The sequence below is a fragment of the Bos grunniens genome, chromosome 8 (assembly GCF_055505025.1).
Source record: "Bos grunniens cultivar Pamir isolate PY7600 chromosome 8, Bosgru_T2T1.0, whole genome shotgun sequence".
Classification (NCBI taxonomy): Eukaryota; Metazoa; Chordata; class Mammalia; order Artiodactyla; family Bovidae; genus Bos; species Bos grunniens.
In genome coordinates, this window is record NC_141172.1 from 74,269,418 (window position 1) to 74,296,877 (window position 27,460).

General features: G+C 43.0%; 2 protein-coding genes and 1 long non-coding RNA gene across 6 annotated transcripts in view; 2 read left to right on the top strand and 1 right to left on the bottom strand.

The window, feature by feature from the left end:
* The window catches only part of EPHX2 (epoxide hydrolase 2), an 84,043-nt gene that overhangs the window by 15,853 nt on the left and 40,730 nt on the right, over positions 1 to 27,460 (top strand). For all 4 annotated transcript variants that reach the window (XM_086416549.1, XM_086416550.1, XM_086416552.1 and 1 more), the window contains exons 2-5: positions 818 to 902; positions 3,778 to 3,937; positions 5,447 to 5,637; positions 7,582 to 7,704. In XM_086416549.1, coding sequence (XP_086272675.1) covers positions 818 to 902; positions 3,778 to 3,937; positions 5,447 to 5,637; positions 7,582 to 7,704 — 559 coding nt within the window. The remainder of the gene's footprint in view (positions 1 to 817; positions 903 to 3,777; positions 3,938 to 5,446; positions 5,638 to 7,581; positions 7,705 to 27,460) is intronic.
* Positions 16,410 to 17,903, top strand: LOC147367428 (DNA-directed RNA polymerase II subunit GRINL1A). The gene has a single exon (XM_086416555.1). It carries the CDS (start codon positions 16,539 to 16,541, stop codon positions 17,649 to 17,651), a length of 1,113 nt encoding a protein of 370 aa, XP_086272681.1. The 5' UTR covers positions 16,410 to 16,538; the 3' UTR covers positions 17,652 to 17,903.
* On the bottom strand, positions 18,140 to 25,820 carry LOC147367429 (uncharacterized). Its single transcript, XR_015170081.1, has 2 exons — positions 25,683 to 25,820; positions 18,140 to 18,357 (listed from the first exon to the last, which is right to left on the bottom strand). It is a non-coding gene; the product is annotated as an uncharacterized LOC147367429 (long non-coding RNA).

Genomic DNA, 27,460 nt, shown 5'->3' on the forward strand with positions numbered 1-27,460 from the left:
AAAACTGCAACACAGTGATGTTTGCGCACCACTACAAAAATTACTACAAGTCATTGACTTGTACACTGAAAACTTGTGCGTTTGAGGACATGTAAGTATAATTTAATAAAGTCATATCTGAAAAAAGACAACCAATGGCAAAGATGTGCCAAAGCCATTGTTGATGTTAGAAAACTGAACAAGGCTATAAATAGTAGGGATTTTTTTTTAATATTATGTCTTAATGTTAATCACTGTTACCTGCAAGAGGATTCGTTGGGTAAAAGGTTGTTGACTTATCAGATATGAAACTCCCAGATGTCTGTCCTCTTAACATGGAATGTTAAATATTAATACTTTCAACTGGGTTGCCAATTCCATTCCATTCTAAGTTTTTGCCTAGAGCCCTATACTAAGAAGGACTATAAATCAATGTCTGAATGCAGTGGTATAGGATGTGACAGGTTAGAAAATCGGCCAGGAATTTGAGGGAACAGAGTTGTATCTGCCATCTGCTACCTGTCTGATGTCACCCAGCCAGCCATGGGAGGTGAGAAATTATCAAGAAAGTGGAATGGAACCTTTTGTTTTGTAATATAGGAAAGTAAGAGGGTAATGGCCTGGTCTCTCTCTGTCTGCCTCTCCTTTGGGCCACATACACAGGATAACCATGAACCAGTGTATTAATCAGCTAGAGTTACTGTAAAGAAGGACTACAAACTGGGTGTTTTCAACAGCAATTCCAGGAGCTAGAAGTCCACCATCAAGGTGTCTGTCCCCTGCCTGCTGCTGTGATGAAGTCATTGAAATGTTCCCAATGTTTCTTTGTGTCTTGCAGAGGCTTTCTGAGTAAAGCTTTCCTGAGAGGAGGCCCAGATGGTCCCAGCATCCGTGTGATGAAAGGAGAGATCACATTCTCCCAGGTGCAGTGACGTCTCATAGACCCCCTTGAGGAGATGTTCTGTGCCTACACACCCATCTTCCCCCGCTACCCATAAGCTCCGTGAGGGCAGGACGTCTTCTGACTCATCCATTTACCCCTTATAACACTTAACTCACAAGACTGGTGTGGAGACATTTCAGGCTGGTTTACTGTCTCTTTGAGCCAAACAGAGGGGCATGCATCAGTGACTAGGAGATTTCCCAAGCCGTTGAAGATGTGTGCCAGGGAATTACAGCAGCCAGAGTAGCTTTTTTTCCCTCTTAAGCTGTAGTTAAATACACATCACATGAAATTTACCACCGTGATCATTTTTAAGTATACAATGCAGTAATGTTATGTATATTCATGTTAGGTAACCAAATCCACCATCCATCTCCAGAACTGTTTTTAAAAAAATTTTTAAGTTAATATATTGTATTTTCTTTCTTTCTTTCTTTTTCAGTCACATGGAATGTGGGATCTTAGTTCCCCCACCAGGGATTGACCCTGCACTCTGTGCTGTGGAAACTGAGTCTTATCCATTGGACCACCAAGAAAGTCCCAGAATTCTTTTTATCTTCAAAAACTGAAACTCTATACCCATTAAACAGCAACTTCCCAGCCCTCCTTACCTCCAGCCCCTGGCAACCACTATTGAATTTTCCATGTATTTGGCTACTCTAGATACTTTATATGGGCTTCCCTGGTGGCTCAGATGGTAAAGAATCTGCCTGCCTATGCAGAAGACCTGGGTTGCATCCCTGGGTCGGAAAGATCCCCTGAAGGAGGAAATGGCAAGCCACTCCAGTATTCTTGCCTGGAGAATCCCATGCATAGAGAGAGGTGCCTTGTAGGCTACAGTCCCTGGGGTCACAAAGAATAGGGCACAACTGAAGTAACTAACACTCATGCAATATTTGTCCTCTTGTGACTGGCGTATTTCACTTTGCATGAAGTCTTCAAGTTTCATCCATACTGTAGCATGTGTCACCATTTCCTTCTTTCTAAGGCTGAATGGTATTCCACTGTATGGATAGAGCACACTCTGTTTATCCATTCGTCTTTCAAAGGATGTTTGGGTTGCTTTCTCCTTTTAGTTATCGTGAACAGTGCTGCTATGAACATGAGTGTACAAATATCTGTTTGAAACCTTGCTTTCAGTTTTTCTGGGTATACATCCAGAAATGGGATGGCTAGATCATAGGGCAGTTTCACTTTTTAATTTTTTGAGAAACCACCATATGATTTTCCATAGTGGCTGCACCATTTTACATTTCTGTGCAACACACCCAAGGTTACCAGTATTTCCATATACTTGCCAACTTATTATTTTCGTGTTTTTTTTTTTTTTTTTTTAATGGTAGTCATCCTTAGAGTAGTTGTTTTCAGGCCAAGCCACTGGGTCAGAGGCAGTTTTGCTAATTAATAACTATGTGATGGGTGGACTTTGGAATCTAGGGACAGAATGTGGGTCACGGCTCCCACTTACAGATGTGTGAGCACACCAAGTCACAGAAGCTCTCAAAGTCAGTTTTGCCATCTATAAAATGAGACAAATAACACTGTCCATCTCCTAGGTTGTTTTGAAGATTGAAAAGTGCTTAGCACAGTGCTTGTCATGTAATAAGTGCTTAAGAAATAGTGGTTATTATTATTACTACAACCTTAACTTTTTTAATTTGTGCATGCTCAGTCGCTTTGGTCGTGTCCAACTCTTTTGTGACCCTATGGGCTGTAGCCCACCAGGCTTCTCTGTCCATGGGATTTCCCAGGGAAGAATAATGGAGTGGGTTGACATTTCCTCCTCCAGGGTAATCTTCCCATCCCAGCGATCAAACTCAAGTCTCCTGCTTGTGCTGCCATTTTAAAAAAATGCCACAGACTAGGTGACTTAAACAACAAAAATTGATTTTCTCAGAGGTCTAGAGGTAGAATCCCAGGATCAAGGTGTCAGCAAGGCTGGTTTCTCCTGAGGCCTCTCTCATTTGCTTGCAAATGGCCTCCTTTTCCCTGTCCAGACACATTGGTCCCTTTGTGTGTATCTGTGTCCTGATCTCCTGTTCTTTAAAGGACACCCATCAGATTGGATTAGGGCCCCCGGTGACCTCATTTTACCTTAGGGAAGTGAGTGAGTGAAAGTCACTCAGTTGTGTCTGACTTTTGGTGACCCCATGCACTGTAGCCCGCCAGGCTCCTCTGTCTGTGGGATTCTCCAGGCAAGAATATTGGAGTGGGTTGCCATTCCCTTCTCCAGGGGATCTTCCCAACCCTGGAATCAAACCCAGGTCTTTCGCATTGCAAGTGGATTCTTTACCATCTGAGCTACCTTAATAATTCTATAAAGACCCTCTCACCAACGACATCACATTCCAAGGTCCTAGGATTTAGGACTTCAACATGAATTTGGAGGAAACAAAAGTAGGCTCATAATAGGGATGTTTGAGTAGTTTCCAACTGGGAGCTCTTGGGAATATCACTGTTAGAACACTTTGGCTCATGTCTTTTGACATGTGTAGGCAATTTCCACTGGGTATGTGTACAGGCCCCTAATGCTGAGAAAAGACCCTGATGCTGGGAAAGATTGAGGGCAGAAGGAGAAGGGGGTGGCAGAGAATGAGATGGTTGGATGGCATCACCAACTAAATGGACGTGAGTTTGAGCAAACTCCGGGAGATAGTGAAGGACAGGGAAGCTCAGTGTACTGCAGTCTGTGGGTCTGCAAAGAGTCGGACATGACTGAGTACGAACAATAATGTGTCCAGGAACAGATCTGGTGGATCACAGGCAATGAGTGTCTTCAGATTAAGTACGTGCTGCCCAAAGCTTTCCCAAGTGGTTGTACCGACTGACAGTCCCTCATCAATTCACTTTTGCAGTGGGTGCCATTCATGGAAGAAGACTGCAGGAAGTGCTCCAAGGACTGTGGAATCTGCCTCCCAGAGAATTTCTCTATAAAGCAAATCTTTGAGAAGATACTTTCATCAAGAAAGATCAACTACCCCATGCTTCAGGCAGCTGTCACTCTCAAACAGAAGGGTAAGGATTCAATACTGGCCATTCTCTGACCTAATTGCAACGGAACTGTTGGGAAGGTCAGGTTGTAGTATGTTGAAATGTGGTTGGAGATCAGGAATTTTCTGGGCCTAGATGGAAAGCTGTTCTTCAAACACAGCTTCAAAGTAAGTTTTAGGAAATGGCCAAAATCAGCACTATCAGAATACCTGTAAGAAAGAATTTTGTTTAATTAGCAATTTATGCTTCATGAGCAAAATTCTCCCCCTACCATGTTACCAGTAATGACCTGAATGACCCAACCTCTTGTTACAGTGATTAGAAAACAAAGCCTTTTTATTTTGTTTTGTTTTGATTGTGCCATGAAACACAGAAGATCTAAGTTCCCCAACCAGAAATCAAACCCACACCCCCTGCAGTGGAAGCCCATAGTCTTAACCACTGGACCACCAAGGAAGTCCCAAAAACAAGACCTTTTAAGCAACCATGATTTTCTCAACCTCTTCATGTCACAGTTGTTGAGCTATATGAGCTGGCTGACATGGGTTCAAGTGGTGTCAAATAGTCTAGGACATGCGGTCATGTCCACTCAATAGGCATTCACTTATTTATCAGAGAAATTTTAACTGTTAATTACAAAGATGATTTAAAATATGGAGAAATGCTTTAAACAGGAGGTTAAATAATAAAAGCAGAATGGTAAAAGTGTCAGAACACTAAGATTACACTTATGTAAAAATGCAGTTGGGTATAAAGAAGAAAAGGGCTTCCCAGGTGGCACTAGTGATAAAGAACCCACCTGCCAGTGCAGAAGACTTGGGTTTGATCACTGGGTCTGGATGATTCCCTGGAGGGAAAGCATGGCAACCCACTCCAGTATTCTTGCCTGGAGAATCCCATGGACAGAGGAGCCTGGAGGGCTACAGTCCATAGAGTGGCAAAGAGTCAGACACAACTGAACACACACACACACACACACACAAACAACACACACACTAACAAAGTTTGCAGTAACGTGGACTGGGAGGAGGGTGGAGGGTTGGAGTGGCAGTCAGAAGGTGGGATTCTAGGCCTTGCTTGGCTCTTCCTGTACTGTGTGGCTCTGGGCAGGGTAGAATTTGTCTGAGCTTTCATTTTCCTGTTGGTAAAGGTGGGATGGTAAGGCCTACCCTGCCTGCCCCAAAGGCGTAAGGATCAAAGGGGCTGATGAAAGTTAAAACACTTTGATCAGATGAGCTGACAAATGTCACAACTTCTTGCTCTGCAATTGCAAGGAATGAAGGGATGTATCATCTCCATCCAAAAGCCCTTGGTACACACCACTAGCTGGCTCTCATGTCTGCATCAGAAGGGGCGGATGGGTAAAGATGGTGCTTTTCCAACTTGTCAGTTGAGAAGCCGGGCATCAGGAGATTGATGTAAGTGAGCAGAAACCTGTTTGGCCCCATCTTTGGGGCCCCCTCAGTGGGACACCCTGAGCTTCACAGAGCAAAGTTCTGTAGCTGGCCGATTCATTGGCACCTTCTTGCTTAGGATTTACAACCTGCATCCTCACCAACACTTGGCTGGATGACAGCGCAGAGAGAGGCAGCCTGGCCCAGGTGTTGTGTGAGCTCAAGCCACACTTTGATTTCCTGATTGAGTCATGCCAGATTGGAATGGTCAAGCCTGACCCTCAGATCTACAAGTTTGTGCTGGACACCTTGAAGATCAGCCCCAGTGAGGTATGTGGACACTGCCTTTCGATGGAAAAGAATGTTCTAGAGTGATTGCAATCAAGAAAAATTGAGGGACCTTCCCTAGAGAGTCCAATGGTTAAGAATCTGCCTTCCAATGCAGGGGACACAGGTTCAGTGATGTGGGGTAACTAAGCCCGAACACCCCAGTGGAGAGATCCAGGGTACCACAACTAAGACTTGATGCAGCCAAATAAACAAATAAATTTTAAAAACATTAAAGAGGTGTGAACAGGTAGGGGACACCTGGGACTTGGCAGAGTGGTCCAATGTCCAGCGGCAGGAGCGACTTCTCCCAGGCCAGGACTTCTAAAGGGTTTTCACCTGCCCCTTCAGCCTAGGAAGTTCTACCAGAGATGGCCCTCTGGTTGACCTCTATGCCTCTTGCAGGACCTTGGTTAAAACAGGCATTATTGTCCAGACCCTTCAGAATGGCTTCCCAGGTGGCACTGGTGGTGAAGAACCCACCTGCCAATGCAGTGAGACTTCAGAGATGCGGGTTCAATCCCTTGGTTGGGAAGATACCCTGGAGAGCTTGGTTAAAACAGTCATTATTGTCCAAAGCTGCCAGACCAGCTGCCTGCATTTACCTATAAAGAAACATAGACCCTGGGAGACTTTCCCAAAACCACAGGCTAGTCAGTGTCACCCAACCAAAGGCTGTACAGGAAGGGGATCCAATACTGCAGGAGTCTCCTTGTAGGCACCCCCGCACCCCTAAATCCTGCCTTCGTGCCATCTCTAGATTATTTGGTCTGAAATGTTGTTTTTGTTGTATTTCACTACTCTATTCTCCACAAACGTAATTGGACCAAGACAAATTCCTCTCTGACACTTTCCTGTTGGCCCCTTTCACCCATAAGCTGATCGTTTGACACACGGACTCTCTAGTTGTGGTGTGAGAGCTCAGCAGTTGCAGTGTCCGGCTTAGTTGCTTTACAGCATGTGGGATCTTAGTTCCCTGACCAGGGATCTAACCAGTGTCCCCTGCATTGCAAGGCAGATTCTTAACCACTGGACCACCAGGGAAAGTGCCAAAGGATCATTTTTTTTTTTTTTTTAAATTTAGATCTGATCTATTCAGAATTTATATAGAGAATAAGTGAAAGAAGGAATAACTTTTCTTCCCCCCAAACAGTTGAAATATTTAATCTTTTAAGTAATCCTTTTCCTTACCAACTGGGCATGACAATTTTATTAGAAACTAAATTCTCATTTGAGTCTCATATGAGTCTATTCCTAGACGCTTCTATTTCATTAATATGTTTATTCTTTTCTAGAACAAAACTTTTTCTTTTTATACCTTTTATAGCTTCATATTTTATGAAACCTTTTATTATATGACCTTATTATAGGTCTATTCCAAACATTTTTTTGGAGGGAGTCTATTCATACATGTTGATTTTCCTAGATGAATTTTAAGTTTCATCTGGTAAGTTTATATGCATCTTTCATCTTCTTACAGTTTCAGATTCAGGGAACATGTGTATCTAACTATGTGTTTATATGTATGCTTACATAATTAAATTAATTACAAAATTTATTTTAAGAGTGAACAGTTACATGGAGAGAAAAATACTCAATATTTTATCAATCTTATCATGAGATTACTAATCCTTTTTTTCTCTTTTAAGATTTTTTTATATGGACCATTTTTAGTCTTTATTGAATTTGTTACATTGCTTCTGTTTTACGTTTTGGTTTTTTGGCTGAGACGCTTGTGGGATCTTAGACCCCTGACCAGGGATAGAACCCACACCCCCTGCATTGGAAGGCAAAGTCTTAACCCCTGGACTGTCAGGGAAGTCCTGAGATTACTAATTCTTAACCTCAGTCACTGTCCACATTGTAGCATATTTCAGGCTAATGGCCCTCATGCTTCAGTTTTGCTTTGATCAAACTAACGCTACCATCCATGCTCTTTGCATTCAGGTGGTTTTCTTAGATAACTTCGAAACTAATCTGAAGCCGGCCCATGAGATGGGGATGGTCACCATTTTCGTCCACGACACTGATGCAGCCCTGAAGGAGCTAGAGAAAGTAACCGGGGTGCAGGTAACTTTCCAGCTGTGCCGAGTCGGATTTCCAGTCACTTGCCTATGTTCAGCCATGCTCAGCAAAACACGCGGAGTTCCAGGCGAGGAACTCCTGGGTGGAAGACTGTTACCCTTCCTGTAACCAGCATGATGTCTGTGACAAACTTCCTAGTTCCTTCTCTGCAATCAGTGAACAGGGAACGGATGCTCGGAGAGCAAGAATCTATATTGGTCAGAGGCAGGGGACCAAGACTAGAGCCAGGCCCTCAGAGTCACATATTCAGAGTAAATACTAAGAATGTCACTGCTGGGTCCTCCCCTGAGGTGGTCAGGAGCCCTGTTCTTCTCTCATCTGCCTGGTGATGCTACTGGCACTCAGGCATAGTGATTTAGTTCCACCTGGGCCACACCCTCTTGGCAGTCAGAGGGAAGGCTCCAAAGTTAACCTGTTCCTCTCTCAGGAGGCAGGGAGGCCCACCAAGATGCTGCTGGGGGCTGCTAGAGGTTAGCCTGCTCTGCCAGAGAGGAGGTATCTTTTGTTCTTTTAAAAATAAACTTATTTATTTGCCTGTATCAAGTCTTAGTTGCCATATACGTTCTTTCTGACACTTAATGCCACCAAATGTGTGAAGGTTTTTCCCCACATCAAGCAGTTCTCTGCTGTTGGGCTCCTTCAATGGACCGGAACCTGGTGGTCCAGAGTCAACGACAAGAAAGTGAAAGAAGGAAAGAGGCTAATATTCCCTGGGTTATGCAGCTGGCCTTCACGCTCCAGGGAATAAGCCAGAAATAGAGAGAGAGATGGGAATACCAGACCACCTGACCTGCCTCTTAAGAAATCTGTATCCAGGTCAGGAAGCAACAGTTAGAACTGGACATGGAACAACAGACTGGTTCCAAATAGGAAAAGGAGTCCGTCAAGGCTGTATATTGTCACCCTGCTTATTTAACTTATATGCAGAATACATCATGAGAAACGCTGGACTGGAAGAAACACAAGCTGGAATCAAGATTGCCGGGAGAAATATCAATAACCTCAGATATGCAGATGACACCACCCTTATGGCAGAAAGTGAAGAGGAACTAAAGAGCCTCTTGATGAAAGTGAAAGTGGGAGTAAAAAGTTGGCTTAAAGCCAAACGAAGATCATGGCATCTGGTCCCATCCCTTCATGGGAAATAGATGGGGAAACAGTGGAAACAGTGTCAGACTTTATTTTTCTGGGCTCCAAAATCACTGCAGATGGTGATTGCAGCCATGAAATTAAAAGACGCTTACTCCTTGGAAGGAAAGTTATGACCAACCTAGATAGCATATTCAAAAGCAGAGACATTACTTTGCCAACAAAGGTCTGGCTAGTCAAGGCTATGGTTTTTCCTGTGGTCATGTATCGATGTGAGAGTTGGACTGTGAACAAGGCTGAGCACCAAAGAATTGATGCTTTTGAACTGTGGTGTTGGAGAAGACTCTGCAGAGTCCCTTGGACTGCAAGGAGATCCAACCAGTCCATTCTGAAGGAGATCAGCCCTGGGATTTCTTTGGAAGGAATGATGCTAAAGCTGAAACTCCAGTACTTTGGCCACCTCATGTGAAGAGTTGACTCATTGGAAAAGACTCTGATGCTGGGAGGGATCGGGGGCAGGAGGAGAAGGGGACGACAGAGGATGAGATGGTTGGATGGCATCACTGACTCGATGGACGTGAGTCTGAGTCAACTCTGGAAGTTGGTGATGGACAGGGAGGCCTGGCGTGCTGCGATTCATGGGGTCGCAAAGAGTCGGACATGACTGAGTGACTGAACTGAACTGAACTGAGAGAGAGAGAAAGAAGGAAGGACACGGGGACCCAAGTCTGATGAAACAAGGGTGCGTTATTGAATTCTGTGTGACTATATATACCATATTACAAGGTAGCTTCTTCAGATAAAGATCAAAAGACCAGGCCTTACAAGTTACCAAGGAAACAAAGAGCAGTAGAAGCCATAAGGCCGAAAGGCAATCCATATCAAGAGGGTCGTAGATAATCCCTTTCACTGCCGGGGTCCAGCCCCGGTGGATCCAGGGAATTCGAAGCGGGGACGGCGTTGGCAAGGATCAGGAAACAACTGCTTAATTAAACTTTAATTAAGGATATAAAGAGTAATGGAATAAGGATAGCTCAGTGAGGAAATTCAGTGGAGAAAAGAGGCTGAAATAAGGATAGCTTAGTGAGGAAATTCAGTGGAGAAAAGAGGCTGAATAATTCAGCCAGAAGGTAAGAGAAAGAACGACATGGTGAGACCAAGTTTCAGTGAACAAGGCCCGCACTTTATTTTCCAAAGTAGTTTGTATACCATAAAGTTATGCATAGAGGATAATGGGGGAAGGGGTAGAGTCATGCAGCAAGCCAGGCTTTCTTCCTGCAAACTTATCATATGCAAAAGCTTAGGTGATTTGCATCATCTTCTGGCCCAGAGGCCTGTTAACATTTTAAGAAACTTATTTTTCTCTAAAGGTGATTATTCTAAAGTCAGGCGCCAGCCTCCAAAAAGCATTAGATAAAGTTGCATTCCTACAGAGCAAAGGTGTGGTGGCTATAACAAGAAAAAGAATTAACTCAAGGGTCCCAGGTTACAAACATTAAAGCTACTACTTACACCAATTATATTAATCAATACACTGCCAGGGACACAGCAGATAAGGGATATGGAGACTTAGCAGCAAACATTGGCCCAACAAGTGAAAATCCCTTCACCAATACAATTTCTAATCAATCTTTTAACTGCTCAAAGGAATCTGTATTTAGACAGTTTAGAACATCTCCTGCCTCTCACAGTTGGGAGGCTCTGAGCAATCACATGTGGCCAGAAAAACCTATTCAGGCAGGCTAGAGGACTTCCAAGGGAGTTTGTAGGTTGAAACACTGTCACACCCAGGAATTATTAACTGGAGCTGTAAGCTAACTCTTTTTTCAGAGAGAGGTAGTGGGGGACATCCCTCCGTAAAGTCAGAGGTGTAGGTGAAAGCACAAGGGGGACATCCCTCCGTAAAGTCAGAGGTGTAGGTGAAAGCACAAAGCAGAAAGTAGGCAGACTCTGGTTTTGGGGGTAGATTGCTCGAGAGTTTCCAGGGAGACTCCGGAGGCTTGATCCCGCCTTTGCGTATGCCAAGCCTCCTCCCTCATGACCTTTGCCAGGGGCGGAGCTCGCTCCCCGCATTTCACCACATGGAAAAGCTAATGAAGGAAATCCTATGCAAGAATCCCATCTCTTTGACCTCAGTCCTGGGAGTGGCTTGCCACTCCTCTTGCTCCTATCAGGAACTGATAAGGAACAGAGGGTTCAAGAGAGATAGGAAACAGCACACAGGAATCCTACTGTTAAACATTCCCTAACAATTCCCCCTATTTTATTATATTTGTAAAAAAGGTCCTGACCATTTGAGTTGTTTAGTTTTAACAATTTTTGCAGAAAGGCAATGGTAAACAACAAATATAATTGCCAAGACAATCACCAGAGTTACAGTTCCAGACCCGATGCTGTGGGTGATGCTTTGAAACCATCCTCGTGAGTCTAGCCCAGATAATTGATCGCCTAGTTGTTCAGCCAAAATTTCCAGATTGGTGGATGAGGGCAGACTTTTAAAGAAGGTTTCAAAGATTTCTCTTTGCAATAATTGTACATTCAAAGAGGCATTATCATGTACAGTTTGTAAATGAAATTTTATTTGCTCCCAGTTATAGGCACTATGATTGAATTGAAGAGGAGTAACACAAAACTGAGTAGAATTCCAATCACATTTTAGTATCACTTGGTTTTGTACATCTATTAATTGATCTCCAACCCATTTGATGGCTGTTTTTAGTTCCTGTATTTCATCTTGAATATCCTCATCTTTCTGAGCCTGGGTGGCCCACATGGTATGAGCATCTTTAGTCCAATTTTGGATAAAATTATGTGTTTGAATTGAGGTTTGTAAAGCAACACCAGTGACAGTAGCAGTGGTGCAAATAGATATTAATCCCAAAATGCCAAGAATCAGCCATCCAGTGAATCGTTTAGATCATCTGGGTAATTTAGTAAGTAACTGGGAAGCAAGCCCGGCCATGGGACTTTCTTCCCAGGGCTGCTGGAGATTTACTGGTAACCACAAATTCCATCGAGATCGAAGAATCAAAATGGATTCATTTCTTAAGGAAATACAAGAGTTAAGACAGGTATATAATTTGCAATTTATAAAGTTACAGAACGTAACATCTTATTGAATTGTCAGTTTCCTATGGCTAAAACAAAAGGAAGGGGAATACAAGCTTGTATGAAATATGATTGATTATAGCAAAAGAAATAATTATTATGACTACGACTGATTCCTGTGAAATGTCCAGTCCAAGTTCTTCAGTGCTCACAGCAAGTTTACATAAGTCCCATTGTTCAGGCCCAATTTGTTTATCGAGGACGATGCGGGTACGAAGGGGGTGCCATTCCATCGTCAAGCCAGCCAAGAAGTCCTTTGTTATGGTAACGTTCCATCGTAGCGTTAGTAACGTTCCAAGCCACTTGAGTAGCATAATCACATACAGTGCTATCAATATTATCTGAGCAGTTAGACAACCACGTACCATGGGGGTCCCAAATTGACAATGATGTGGCTAGCCACAAATATTAGTTTTCATGATTTGGCTTGATATTTGTCCCAATGAACAGGAGTATATTTAAAGTTCTTTTTTTTTTTTTTAAGTGCATTTTGCTTTATTGTGCTTCACAGATATTATGATTTTTTTTTTTAGTTTTTTTTTTTTTAAAGTTCTTATAAGTAAACCCTGTACATAATGTTGTTTGTTCTTTCCTTAACTCTTTCCCTACACTTTTAGTATAAACATGGTTCACAGACAAAGAAAGTAAATAGTTTTAGTTTTTTTTTTTTAAAGTTCTTATAAGTAAACCCTGTACATAATGTTGTTTGTTCTTTTTTAGTTTTTTTTTTTTTTTTAAAGTTCTTATAAGTAAACCCCGTACATAATGTTGTTTGTTCTTTCCTTAACTCTTTCCCTACACTTTTAGTATAAACATGGTTCACAGACAAAGAAAGTAAATAGTCCAAGTAAATAGTAAATTGCTGGGGTCCAGCCCCGGCTGATCCAGGGTAAAGGAAGGAGAGACGGCATAGGTGACCTATTTATTTAAATATTTATCAAAGATATAAAGAGTAATAGAATGAGGATAGCTCAGTAGGAAAATTCAGTGAAGAAAAGAGGCTGAAATAAGGATAGCTCAGTGAGGAAATTTAGCGGAGAAAAGAGGCTGAATCATTCAGCCAGAAGGTGAGAGAAAGACCGACATGGGGAGACCAAGTTTCAGTGAACAAGGCCTGCACTTTATTTTCCAAAGTAGTTTGTATACCTTAAGTTATGCATAGAGGATAATGGGGGAAGGGGTAGAGTCATGCAGCAAGCCAGGCTTTCTTCCTGCAAACTTATCATATGCAAAAGCTTAGGTGATTTGCATCATCTTCTGGCCCGGAGGCCTGTTAACATTTTAAGATCCTTTCTTCAGAAAACTAATTTTTCTCTAAAGGTGGTAAGTCAAGCGCCACCCTCCAAAAGCATTAGATAGCAAAGGTGTGGTGGGCTATAACAAGAAAAAGAATTAACTCAAGGGTCCCAGGTTACAAACATTAAAGCTACTATTTACACCAATTATATTAATCAATACACTGCCAGGGACACAGCAGGTAAGGGATATGGAAACTTAGCAGCAAACATTGGCCCAACAAGTGAAAATCCCTTCACCAATACAATTTCTAATCAGTCTTTTAACTGCTCAAAGGAATCTGTATTTAGACAGTTTAGAACATCTCCTGCCTCTCACAGTTGGGAGGCTCTGAACAATCACATGTGCCCAGAAAAACCTATTCAGGCAGGCTAGAGGATTTCCAAAGGAGTTTGTAGGTTAAACACTGTCACACCCAGGAATTATTAACTGAGCTGTAAGCTAACTCTTTTTTCAGAGAGGTAGTGGGGGACAGCCCCCCGTAAAGTCAGAGGTGTAGGTGAAAGCACAAAGCAGAAAGTAGGCAGACTCTGGTTTTGGGGGTAGATGCTCGAGAATTTCCAGGGGGACTCCTGAAGCTCGATCCCGCCTCTGCGTATGCCGAGCCTCCTTCCTCATGACCTTTGTCATGGGCAGAGTTCCTCACGCTGGCTCCCGGCAGTGATAGAATTCCAGTTGAGCTATTCCAGATCCTGAAAGATGATGCTGTGGAAAGTGCTGCACTCAATATGCAATATGCCGGCTCCCAGCATATTGCATATTGAGTGCATATTGCATAGTCCAAGCAGTAAATAGTCTAAGCAACATCCGAAAATCCTTTTCGGGAGGCAGGATGAAAGCCCAAGTTTTTTGGCTGACGTTTATACATAATTCCCCTGGGCCCAGGCACAAGGGAAGGAGGTCATAGCCTAAAGAAATGTTAATTCTTTTTCCCTCCTCGCTAGAGTGTGAGGTCCCTTGCACATTCCAGGGAAGGGGTATCTGGGTAGAGTCATTGGTTGATATGGTTGGTCCTTTCTCCATCCATTCTGCGACCTGCAATAAAAGGGGGTTGGGTAAACCCAGTAAGTATGATTTGTTAATCCAGCTACAGTGGGGGTCGTTCAGGCCAACAGATCGAGCATAGCGATAAGAAGGTTTTCAGGACCTGAGGCATTCCCTGTGGAGAAACCAGATTTTCATCTTGATTAGTAAGGGTTTTTATCTGTCCCCAAGAGGGGCGGTCATAAGGTTGATGTCGCCCAGGGCAGTGCTCCTGGAGATCTTTAAAGCCGACATGGCCCGTATTGGAATTTCTTCCTCCTCGGATTTTTGTTGTTTTGTCTCCATTTTGAATGCCGGGGTCCCCCTTAGGTCAAATTTTCCGAAGAGGGAGCCATGTGAGTTCATTGGATCCATCTGGGGAAATACAAGCATAGCCCTTTCCCTGTAAGATTAATTTCCCAGATTTCCATTGTTTATTGAACCCATCTTGATACCAAATGGGCAGAGGAAGAGAAGTGTCCTTCAGGTCCTCGAAATGTTTTTTAGCTCTTGTCAAGATACCTCTTTGTGGTAAGTGTGAAAAACTTAAAACAAATAAAGCTGTATTAACAATAGTTATAGGTTTAGGGAATATCTATGTTGGAATCTAGTAGAGTCTGCTTTAGAAAGGGAAGATAGCAATGTTCCAGTGTATTCCCCTGTTGGGATCCTTTAATGGACTGGAACCTGGTGGTCTGGAGTCGATGATAAGAAAGTAAAGGAGAGAGAAAAAGGCTGATATTCCTTGGTTTACACAGAAAACCAATAAAGCTCCTGACATGGGGCTTGCGCTGTTCACGAAGGCACCTGGCGCCCTCTCGATGGGGTGAAGGCACAGAGCGCCTTCTTGAGAGGGTCTTAGAAGCCTGGGTGGGAAAGTGAACACAACAGGCTTCTGCGCTCCAGACAATTAGCCTGAGAGAGAGATAGAAAGAAAGACACGGGGACCCAAGTTCTGATGGAGCAAAGGTGTTTTATTCAACACTGTGTGAGTATTTATACTGTCTTACAAGGTAACTATTTTCAGCAGAGCTAAAATCAAAACTTACAAGTTATCGAGGAAACATGAAGTCATCCATATGAAAGAGAGAGGGTTGTAAATAATCACTTTTATGGTATGGTTCATAAAAAAGGTCTTAAATAGTTACTTATCACCGTATGGAAAAACTAACGAAGGAAATGCATGCATTCCTAAGCCCCCGGGAGTAGTTTGCTACTCCACTTAATTCCTGAATATTCAGGAATTAATAAGGGACAGAGGATTCATGACAGATCCAAAACAGCACACAGGAAGGCTCCTGTTAAATGCTTCCTGACAATTCCCCCTATTTTATTTTATTTGTAAAAAAGGGCCTGACCAGTTGAGTTTGTTTAGTATTAACCAACCTTATAGAAAGGCAACGATAAACAACAAATATAATTACCAAGACAATCAGCAAAGTTATAGTTCCAGACCCGATGCTGTGGGTAATACTTTGCCTATGGCTATAACAAAAGGAAGTGGGACACAGGCCTGTATAAGATATGACTGATTATAGCAAAAGAAATAGTTACTATGACCATGACTGTTCCCTGTGAAATGTCCGGTCCAAGTTCCAAGTTGTTCGGTGCTCACAGCAAGTTTCCAAATGTCCCATTGTTCAGGCCCACTCTGTTTATCGAGGATAATCCTAGGACGAGGTGGGGCTAATCCACCGTCAAGCCACCCAAGAAGTCCTATGTCATGGTAATGCTCCATCGTAGTGTCAGTGACCCTCCATGTCACTTGAGTAACAGTCACACACCATGCTGTTAACCTCTTCTGAGCAACTGGATCACCACTTATCATGGGGTCCCCAATCAACAATTGTATGATTAGCCACAAACATTAATTTTCCTGATTTGGCTTGACATTTGTCCCAACGAACAGGAGTATAGGTAAAGTTCTTATAAGTAAACCTTTTGCATAATGTTCTTTGTTCTTTCCCTAACTCTTTCCCTAACACTTTCCCTAAAGTCTCAATAGTATAAACTTGGTTCACAGACAAAGAAAGGGCAGTAAATAGTCCAAGCAACGTCTGAAAATTTTGGGGGGGAGGCAGGACAAAAGCCCAAGTTTGTTGGCTGACGTTTATGCATAATTCCCCTGGGCCCAGGCACAAGGGAAGGACTTCATAGCCTAAAGAAATGTTAAGGTTCTTCCGGGAAAATGGCGACTCCCGCTCGTTCGCCGGAGTCCCCGCCGGCCGCGGATCTGGCGCCAGCTACGGGGGCTGCCGAGGACGCCGCGTGCCCACCGCCTCTCCAGCCTCAGCCCCTGCAGAATGTCCTCGCTGCCCCGCGGCTTCGAGCCCCAAACTCCCGAGGACTTGGGGCAGCGGAGTTTGGCGGAGCTACGGGAAATGTTGAAGCGCCAGGAGAGACTTTTGCGCAACGTAAAATTCATTTGCAAATTGCCCGACAAAGGTAAAAAGATCTCAGACGCTGTCACCAAACTGAAAGCTGCCATCGCAGAACGTGAAGAAGTTAGAGGAAGAAGTGAACTCTTTTATCCTGTTAGCTTAGACTGTAAGGAGAGGCAAAAAGCGATTGCAGTTGTTGATGGAGACAGAGATAAGGCCCAGAATTCTGACCAGATACTTGACACTTCATCACCCGTTCCTGGCTGTTCCTCTGTAGCTAACATCACATCATCTCAGACAACCTCACGACAACAGGGACTGGCACATCCAACTCGAGGAGGTGATGCTGAGGCAGCTGAGGCTGAACACACAGTGAGCGAGCACCCAACTTCTAGCAGCGGAGCCCCAGCGCCTTCCTCATCTCAAGCTAGTGAGGGTCTCCCTCAGCATTGTGCCTTAGGTCAAGTGGAGGATCATCCTGGCAGCTCAGACAACCTGTTCATTGATAGATTACAAAGGATCACAATTGCGGATCCGACTGAACACCACTCAGAAGGAAACCGGAATCCTGAGAACTTGGCCGGCCTCTGGAGTGGGCCGCAGAAGAAGCCTCATTACATGGAAGTGCTGGAAATGCGAGCCAAAAATCCCATGCCCCCGCCACATAAATTTAAAACCAATGTATTACCTTCACAGCCCCATGATTCATCCAGTGCTTGTCAGAGGAGAGGGTCTCCCATCTCCTCAGAGGAGAGGCGGCGCAGGGACAGGAAGCATCTTGATGATATCACAGCGGCCCGGCTTCTGCCGCTGCACCACCTGCCAACCCAGCTGCTCTCCATAGAGGAGTCGCTGGCACTTCAGAGACAGCAGAAGCAGAGTTATGAGGAGATACAAGCCAAGCTCGCAGCACAGAAGCTAGCTGAAAGACTAAATATTAAAATGCAGAGCTATAATCCAGAAGGGGAGTCTTCAAGGAAATACCGAGAAGTAAGGGATGAAGATGATGATCAGTCCTCCGAGGATGAATTCTGAAGATGGATGTTCAGATTATCTCCTAAATCTCTGCCTGTTGAGATCTCATTATCTTACATCAGAGTGCCTAACAAGTGTCAAGATCAGTGTCAGACATTGTTGAGAGAAAGAATTTTGTAAAGTTACACTAAGGAAACTATAAAAAGAGCCCACTTTCAGATGATAACTTTCATGTGCTTGAAAAGTTGAATATTTGAATATTGTGTTTAATGACACTATATTAAATTTTGGCAGTAAAAAAAAAAAAAGAAATGTTAATTAGTTTTCCCTCCTCCCCAAAGTGAGGGCCCTTTCACATTCCAGGCTTATTGGTGGAGTCATTGGTTGATATGATTGGTCCTTTCTCCGTCCATTTTACGGCCTGCAATAAAGGGCAGTTGGGTAAGTAAGCCCAGTTAAGTCTGATTAGTTAATCCGGCTCAACCAGGGGTCGCGCAGACCAACTGAGGTTTTCAGGACTATGAGGCATTTCCTGTTCAAAGTCCAAGTTTTTAGCTCGATTAGTTTTTATTTGTCCCCAAGTGGGGAGATCATATGGTTGATGCCGCTGAGGGCGGTGCTTCCTGGAGATCTTTAGAGCCGCCATGGCCCGTATTCGAATTTCTTCCTCCTGGTGTGCATGTTGTGCCGTCTCCATTTTGAAGGCCATGGGCCCCCTTGAGTCGAATCTTTTGAAGGGGAAGCCATGTGGGTTCGTTTGATCCATCTGGGGAAATTCAAGCATACCACTTTCCCTGTAAGATTAGTTTCCCAGATTTCCATTATTTCGTTAACCCGTCTTGGTACCAAATGGGCAGAGGAAGAGGAGTGTCCTCAATTCCTCAAAATGCCTTTCTGTTCTGGTTAAGATATCTCCCTGTGGTAAGTTTAAAAATTTTAAAACAAATAAAGCTGTATTAACAATAGTTATACGTTTAGAAAACATCTTATATTGGAATCTGGTAAAGTCTGCTTTAGATAAGGAAGACAGTAGTGTTCCTGTGTATTCCCTCTTTTTTATTATTTTTTTTTATTTGTAACTTTAGTGTGTGATGTGTTCGTTCAACTATGTCTTGTGTCTGTGGATTATAAGGAATACCTGTAATATGTTTAAAGAAAAAGATTGTAAAAATTGTTTAAAGTGTCTAGCAATATAGACAGGGCCATTGTCTGTTTTTGTAGAACTAGGAGTTCCCATTACAGCAAAACAAGCTAATAAGTGGGTTATAACGTGTTGTGTAACCTCACCACGAAGAGGTGTGACCCAAATAAAAGAAGAATTCGTGTCGATACAGACATGCAAGGAAGAAGATGGAGAAAGTTCAGGGCAATGAGTTACATCCATTTGCCGTAGTTCATTAGGTTGCAAACCGTGAGGATTAATACCTTGTGCGATGGGTCGAAGATGTAGGGGTCTTCATCTACCAGTAGAACAATGACTAATAATTTCGTTAGCTGGGCGTTATGGGATTTTCCATAGCTGGTGTAGGGAGCCAGCATTGTTATGCAACAGAGCATGCTGTTCCTCTGGAGTAGCAAAGGAAACCAGTTTATCAGCTTGTTCATTACCATAGTCATGGGGCTAGGAAGACAAGAATGTGCTCGAATATGTGTAATATAAATGGGAGAATTGCAGTTTCTAACAACAGATTGTAGTTCGAAAAAGAGTTGTTGAATAATAGGTTGATAGGAGTTTATGGTGGAGGTTTCTATATTTTTTAATACAAAAACAGACTATAAAGAGTCATAGACTATATTAATGGGGTAAGGATGTAGGCAAACAACTTGAATAAGAGCATATAATTCATTTTGTTGAGCAGAATGAAATTTAGTATAAAAGACTTTATATTCCTTAAGAGACTAGAATGAAGCTTTGGCGTTTTTAGTCCCATCTATACAAAAAACCTCAGGCTATGGTATAGGCTGTGAGCTGATAATGCAAGAAATAATACATTCAGTACTTTTGAAGAAATTCCACAGCTTACCAGAAGGATAATGAAATGAAACTTCTCCAAAATATTCCAGAAAAGCTATTTGGAATCGGTAGAAGTTTGTAATGCATTCTCAAATTGAGATTTATTGATAAGTATTACAATTTTATGAGGATCAGAGCCAATTAGAGTTTTAGTCCTATTTCTTCCATTGATAATGATTAGAACAATTAAATCAAGGTAGGGTGTAAGTGACTTTATTCCCCTAAAATGGGTATAGATCCATTCTACTGGGTGTTCTTGATGGGCAAGAAGTCCTGTGGGACAATGAAGAGAGGGGAGTACAAATAATTTTAGAGGTAAATCTAGTTTAAGGTGAGTAAGAAATTGTTTTTGTAATTTACTTTGCACTAAATACAGTTCCTCTCGTGTCTCTTGAGAAGGTGAAGAAGGGCTATTTAAATCAGGACCTCCTTTTAAAGTATTAAATAGGTTATTCAGTTCATAATTAGCAATGTCTAAAGAAGGCCTGTACACATGGACATCACCAGATGGTCAACACCAAAACCAGATTGATTATATTCTTTGCAGCCAAAGATGGAGAAGCTCTATACAGTCAGCAAAAACAAGACCGGGAGGTGACTGTGGCTCAGATCCTGAGCTCCTTATTGCCAAATTCAGACTGAAATTGAAGAAAGTAGGGAAAACCACTAGACCATTCTGGTATGACCTAAATCAAATCCCTTATGACTATACAGTGGAAGTGAGAAATAGATTTAAGGGCCTAGATCTGATAGACAGAGTGCCTGATCAACTATGGATGGAGCTTCGTGACATTGTACAGGAGACAGGGATCAAGATCATCCCCATGGAAAAGAAATGCAAAAAAGTAAAATGGCTGTCTGGGGAGGCCTTACAAATAGCTGTGAAAAGAAGAGAAGTGAAAAGCAAAGGAGAAAAGGAAAGACATAAGCATCTGAATGCAGAGTTCCAAAGAATAGCAAGAAGAGATAAGAAAGCCTTCCTCAGCAATCAATGCAAAGAAATAGAACAAAATGGGAAAGACTAGAGATCTCTTCAAGAAAATTAGAGATACCAAGGGAACATTTCATGCAAAGATGGACTCAATAAAGGACAGAAATTGTATAGACCTAACAGAAGCAGAAGATATTAAGAAGAGGTGGCAAGAATACACAGAAGAACTGTACAGAAAAGAGCTTCACGACCCAGATAATCACGATGGTGTGATCACTCACCTAAAGCCAGACATCCTGGAATGTGAAGTCAAGTGGGCCTTAGGAAGCATCACTATGAACAAAGCTAGTGGAGGTGATGGAACTCCAGTTGACCTATTTCAAATCCTGGAAGATGATGCTGTGAAAGTGCTGCACTCAGTATGCCAGCAAATTTGGAAAACTCAGCAGTGGCCACAGGACTGGAAAAGGTCAGTTTTCATTCCAATCTCAAAGAAAGGCAATGCCAAAGAATGCTCAAACTACCACACAATTGCACTCATCTCACACGCTAGTAAAGTAATGCTTAAAATTCTCCAAGCCAGGCTTCAGCAATACGTGAACCATGAACTTCCAGATGTTCAAGCTGGTTTTAGAAAAGGCAAAGGAACCAGAGATCAAATTGCCAACATCCGCTGGATCATGGAAAAAGCAAGAGAGTTCCAGAAAAACATCTATTTCTGCTTTATTGACTATGCCAAAGCCTTTGACTGTGTGGACCACAATAAACTATGGAAAATTCTGAAAGAGATGGGAATACCAGACCACCTGACCTGCCTCTTGAGAAACCTATATGCAGGTCAGGAAGCAACAGTTAGAACTGGACATGGAACAACAGACTGGTTCCAATTCAGGAAGGGAGTACGTCAAGGCTGTATATTGTCACCCTGCTTATTTAACTTATATGCAGAGTACATCAAGAGAAATGCTGGGCTGGATGAAGCACAAGCTGGAATCAAGATTGCAGGGAGAAAAATCAATAACCTCAGATATGCAGATGACACCACCCTTATGGCAGAAAATGAAGAGGAACTAAAAAGCCTCTTGATGAAAGTGAAAGAGGAGAGTGAAAATGTTGACCTAAAGCTCAACATTCAGAAAACTAAGATCATGGCATCTGGTCCCATCACTTCATGGGAAATAGATGGGGAAACAGTGGAAACAGTGTCAGACTTTATTTTTTCGGCTCCAAAATCACTGAAGATGGTGATTGCAGCCGTGAAATTAAAAGACACTTACTCCTTGGAAGAAAAGTTATGACCACCATAGTTAGCATATTGAAAAGCAGAGACATTACTTTGCCAACAAAGGTCCATCTAGTCAAGTCTATGGTTTTTCCTGTGGTCATGTATGGATGTGAGAGTTGGACTGTGAAGAAAGCTGAGCGACAAAGAATTGATGCTTTTGAACTGTGGTGTTGGAGAAGATGCCGGAGAGTCCCTTGGACTGCAAGGAGATCCAACCAGTCCATTCTGAAGGAGATCAACCCTGGGTGTTCTTTGGAGGGAATGATGATAAAGCTGAAGCTCCAGTACTTTGGCCACCTCATGCGAAGAGTTGACTCATTGGAAAAGAGTCTGATGCTGGGAGGGATCGGGGGCAGGAGGAAAAGGGGACGACAGAGGATGAGGTGGCTGGATGGCATCACTGACTCAATGGACGTGGGTGTGAGTGAACCCAGGAGTTGGTGATGGACAAGGAGGCCTGGCGTGCTGTGATTCATGGGGTCGCAAAGAGTCAGACACGACTGAGCGACTGAACTGAACTGAAAGAGGGTCTAATCCAATTTATATCACCTAAGGGTTTCTGATGGAGAAGGCGACGGCACCCCACTCCAGTACTCTTGCCTGGAAAATCCTATGGACAGCGGAGCCTGGTAGGCTGCAGTCCATGGGGTCGTGAAGAGTCGGACACGACTGAGCGACTTCACTTTCACTTTTTACTTTCATGCATTGGAGAAGGAAATGGCAACCCACTCCAGTGTTCTTGCCTGGAGAATCCCAGGGATGGGGGATAGAGCCTGTGGGCTGACGTCTATGGGGTCACACAGAGTCGGACACAACTGAAGTGACTTAGCAGCAGCAGCAGCAAGGGTTTCTGAAAATCATTTAAGGTTATCAGTATGAATCTGAGTTAGTTGGGTAGTAATACGTTGTCTATTAACAACAAATCCTAAGTAATGATAAGGTGTAGAGGCTTAAATTTTTTCAGGGGCAATAATTAATCCAGAGTATAAGCATTGTTGAGCTGTATCAAACATACGTTGAGTTTCTAAAACGGATGGAACCGAAAACAATATATCATTCATATAAAGGATAACAGGGCTTCCCCGGTGGCTCAGACGGTAAAGTGTCTGGCTGCAATGCAGGAGACCCGGGTTCAGTTCCTGGGTCGGGAATATGCCCTGGAGAAGGAAATGGCAATCCACTCCAGCGCTCTTGCCTGGAAAATCCCATGGACGGAGGAGCCTGATAGGCTACAGTCCATGGGGTCGCAAGTCAGGAAATTGTTTTCTCACAGGCTCAAGGGCTTTAGCTACGTAGTACTGACGCATAGTGGGAGTTCATCATTCCTTGAGGCAATACAGTCCATTGGTATCGTTTATGAAGCCTGATATGATTGGGATAAAGGAGAGAGAAAGCGAATCTCATAGAGGTATATTAAAAAAGCAATCTTGCAAATCAATAATAATAATGTGCCAATTTTGAGGAATAGTGGTAGGTGATGGGATTCCTGGTTGTAATGCACCCATAGGTTTCACAGTAGCAATAACTTTTCTAAAGTCTGTTAAGAGACGCCAGTTTTTAGATTTCTTTTTTATAACAAAAATATAACTTGGAGAGTTCCAAGGAGAGTAATATTCCTCAATATGTTTCAATTCTAATTGTGTATCTATAAGTTCTTTAGCAGCCTGTTCTCTTTCATAAGAGGCCACTGCTCTGTCCAAATGGGCTCATCATTCTTCCAAGTTATTTTAATAATTGTATTATTTGTTAAATGAGCAGTGGCCCCTAGGAAAAATGTGGACTGTATATCTGAGTTTGCCATTGCATAAGTAAGTCCCTTCCTATTAGATTAAGGGGTGCATCTATCACATAAGGTTTTAATGTTGCAGTTTGACCTTCTGGTCCCTCACATGGGTAGATTTGAACACTTTGATGAACTTCTTGTACTTTGATTTGAGAAATTCCTGCAATTTGGCAAGAGATTTTTTGTATAGGCCAGGATTTGGGCCATAAATGTTTGGATATAATAGTAATATCAGATCCAATATCAAGGAGACCAGAAAATCTTTTACTGTTAATTTTGATATTTATATTTGGTCAGGCATATTCAGATACCAATGATGTCCATAAAGATTGTTTTTGATCTGTACTGCCGAATCCGCCTGTCCGTACATCATTAGAGGAGTTAATAGAAATGTAGGGTAAAAGAAGTAATTGAACAATTTTGTCCCCCCTTTTGAATTGCCATAAAATCTTAGATGACATCATAATTTGAATTTCTCCTTTATAATCTGAATCGATTACTCCAGGGTGAACAGTTAATTAATTCCTTTAGAAGTCAAACTAGATCGGCTGAGTAAAAGACCGAAGATTTGTGGGGGCAGACTTTTGGAGGTTTTTTATTAGCTTACTTAAGACAATCCCTTTTTAAATAGTTCTTATCCCCGCATGTAAAATATCCCCCATTTCCCTTTTTAAAGCAAGCAGCCATTGTTTCAGCTAGCATTTGCATTTTTTGAGTTTCTGATGCTAGATTGTGACAAGCCTTCAAATAATCAATAATAGTCCCTGTCTCACGAATTGGGGCTATAGCCTTTTGACATCCCTGATTTGCATTTTCATAAGCAAGTAATTTCTCAAGTTGCCTTTTAGCTTCTTCTCTGATTACAGTACGGGAAATAGCAGTTTCTAATCTAGCTAAAAAAATCAGCATAAGTTTCATTAGGTCCTTGTAATATTTTAGTGTAGCTACCTGTAGGCTCCCCTTGAGGAGTAATTCCATCCCAAGCTTCAAGAGCCACTGTTTTTAATTATTCATGCAACAAAGGCGGGCATTGTATTTGAGCTTCTATAGCGTCAAATTGTCCAGTGCCAGTTAACATTTCAAAAGTAATTTGGTTTGGGGGAGTGCCAGCTCGAGTGTTTTTGTTAGCATGATCTCTGGCTACATCTTAAAACCACATTGTCCACTGACGATATTCTCCTGGTTTAAGGAGAGCTTTTATTAAAGTTGACCAATCATAGGGAATAAAGGTTCCAGTAGAAGACACCATAGCATTTAGAATTTTTCTAGTAAAAGGTGAATGTGGGCCATACATAGTTACAGCCTTTTTCATTTGTTGCATGTGAGAAAAGTTAATACCCTCATATTGAGATATTGTTTGCCTTTGAGCATTTGCATTTCCTAAAACTGGGAAGGCAGAAAAAACCATCGGCTTCAGAGACTTGTGATTGCAAAGCCAGCAAATCAGAGTGCCTCTGTCGCAAAGGAGAGTGAGTAGGTAGCAATTTTTTGCAAATATGAATTTGTGCTAAGGACATAGCATTATTATCCAGAAAAGTATTGCCAGTTTTGGTGTCACAAAGTGTCTCAGGAGAGTCGTCAGAAGCATTAAGTTCTAGAAAAAGAGAGACTTTTGGATTCGCGCCTGTTGGCAGAGGAGGAGCATTTGGAGCAGCCGGGGCAGGGCTTGTACGAAAATTCTGAAATATTTTATGTTGTTCTAATTGGGCCTTTTGTAAAATTTCATCATTTAATTCATATTAATGTAATAAGCGTTCTGTCTGTTGTCGAATATCGGGAGAGCTAGAATTGCCTTGAAATGGCAGATTACAGCTTTAATGAGAGCCCACAGGGGCCAGAAATCAATTGGAATATTTTTTCCCCGTCTAGCGGCTTGTTCAACATTCTCTTTGACCCAGTGCCAAATTTCTAAATCAAAACTGCCTTCATCACGGAACCAGGGATTATGTTCAACTATTGTTTGAAGGCAAGCCTCTACTCATTGGCACAAAACCGAAAGTCCCTGAACTTTAAATAGATGATGAAGTAGAAAAGTGAGGGGGGCTTTCCAGCCGTTTGACCCATGTCCTTGTACTTACCGGCCTCAATAGGCCCTGAGTCACTCTGTCCGAAGTACCGCATATACCAGGCCCCTGTTCTGGGCGCCACTTGTTGGGGTCCTTCAGTGGACCAGAACCTGGTGGTCCAGAGTCGACGATAAGAAAGTGAAAGAAGGAAAGAGGGTAATATTCCCTGGGTTATGCAGCTGGCCTTCACACTCCAGGGAATAAGACAGAAAGAGAGAGAGAGAGAAGGAAGGGCACAGGGACCCAAGTCTGATGGAACAAGTGTGCTTCATTGAGTTTTGTGTGAGTATATATACCATATTACAAGATAGCTTCTTCAGATAAAGATCAAAAGACCAGGCTTTACCGGGAGTTACCAAGGAAACAAAGAGCAGTAGAGGCCATAAGGCCAAAAGGCAATCCATATCAAAAGAGGGTCGTAGATAATCCCTTTCACCATATGGAAAAGCTAATGAAGGAAATCCTATGCAAGAATCCCATCTCTTTGACCTCAGTCCTGGGAGTGGCTTGCCACTCCTCTCGCTCCTATCAGGAACTGATAAGGAACAGAGGGTTCAAGAGAGATAGGAAACAGCACACAGGAATCCTACTGTGGAACATTCCCTGACACTCTGCCACATGAGCCGGTGGCCTTCAGTTTAGCTTAGTTCTGACACCATCTACCTGGAGAGGGTATCAGAGCTCACAGGTTAAGGGCTCAGTCTGACAAGACTGACCCCTCGACTTCAGATGCCAACCCCACATTGAAGTCGTCACCTGTGCTTCCAACTGATTGGCTATAAATTGGAGCGTCTCAGAACCCCACCCCCCGAATCTATTAACTTGTTACAGTGGCTCACAGAACTCAGGGAAGCACTTTTGTTTACACGTTTATAAAGTGTTATTCGGGCTTTCCTGGTGGCTCAGTCGGGAAAGAATCTGCCTGCAATGCAGGAGGCCCAGGTTCGATCCCTGGGTTGGGAAGATCCCCTGGAGAACCCTAACCCTAACCAGTTTATAAAAGAATTTAATAAAGGACACAGATGAACAGCCAGATGAAGGGAGGCACAGGGCAAGATCTGGGAGGGTCCCGAGCACAGGAGCCTCTGTCTCCCTGGAGTTGTGGCATGTTACCCTTTCAGTGTGGATTTCACCAGCCTAGAAGGTCTCTGAACTCCATGCTCCTGGAGTTGGGTGGATGTTCATGGAGACTTCCTCATGTAGGCACGATCAATTATTAACTTCACTTCCAGCCCTTCCTCCCTCCCTCCCCTTCCAGACATTGTGGGGAAGTGGGAGGTGGCTGAAAATCCCAAGCTTCTAATCCTGGCTTTGTCTTTCTGGTGACCAGCCTCCACCCAGGAACCCACCCAGAGTCACCTCATTAGAACAAAAGATGCTCTGAGCACTCTTCCGTTCAGTCCAGTTCAGTCGCTCAGTCGTGTCAGACTCTTTGTGATGCCATGGACTGTAGCATGCCAGGCCTCCCTGTTCATCATCAACTCCCGCAGTTTACTCAAACTCATGTTCATTGGCTTCCCTAGTGGCTCAGATGGTAAAAGCGTCTGCCTACAACGCGGGAGACCCGGGTTCGATCCCTGGGTTGGGAATATCCCTGGAGAAGGAAATGGCAACCCACTCCAGTATTCTTGCCTGGAAAATCCCATAGATGGAGGAGCCTGATAGGCTACAGTCCATGGGGCCGCAAAAAGTCGGACACGACTGAGCGACTTCACTTCACTTCACTTCATGTTCATTGAGTCAGTGATGCCATCCAACCATCTCATTCTCTGTCATCCCCTTCTCCTCCT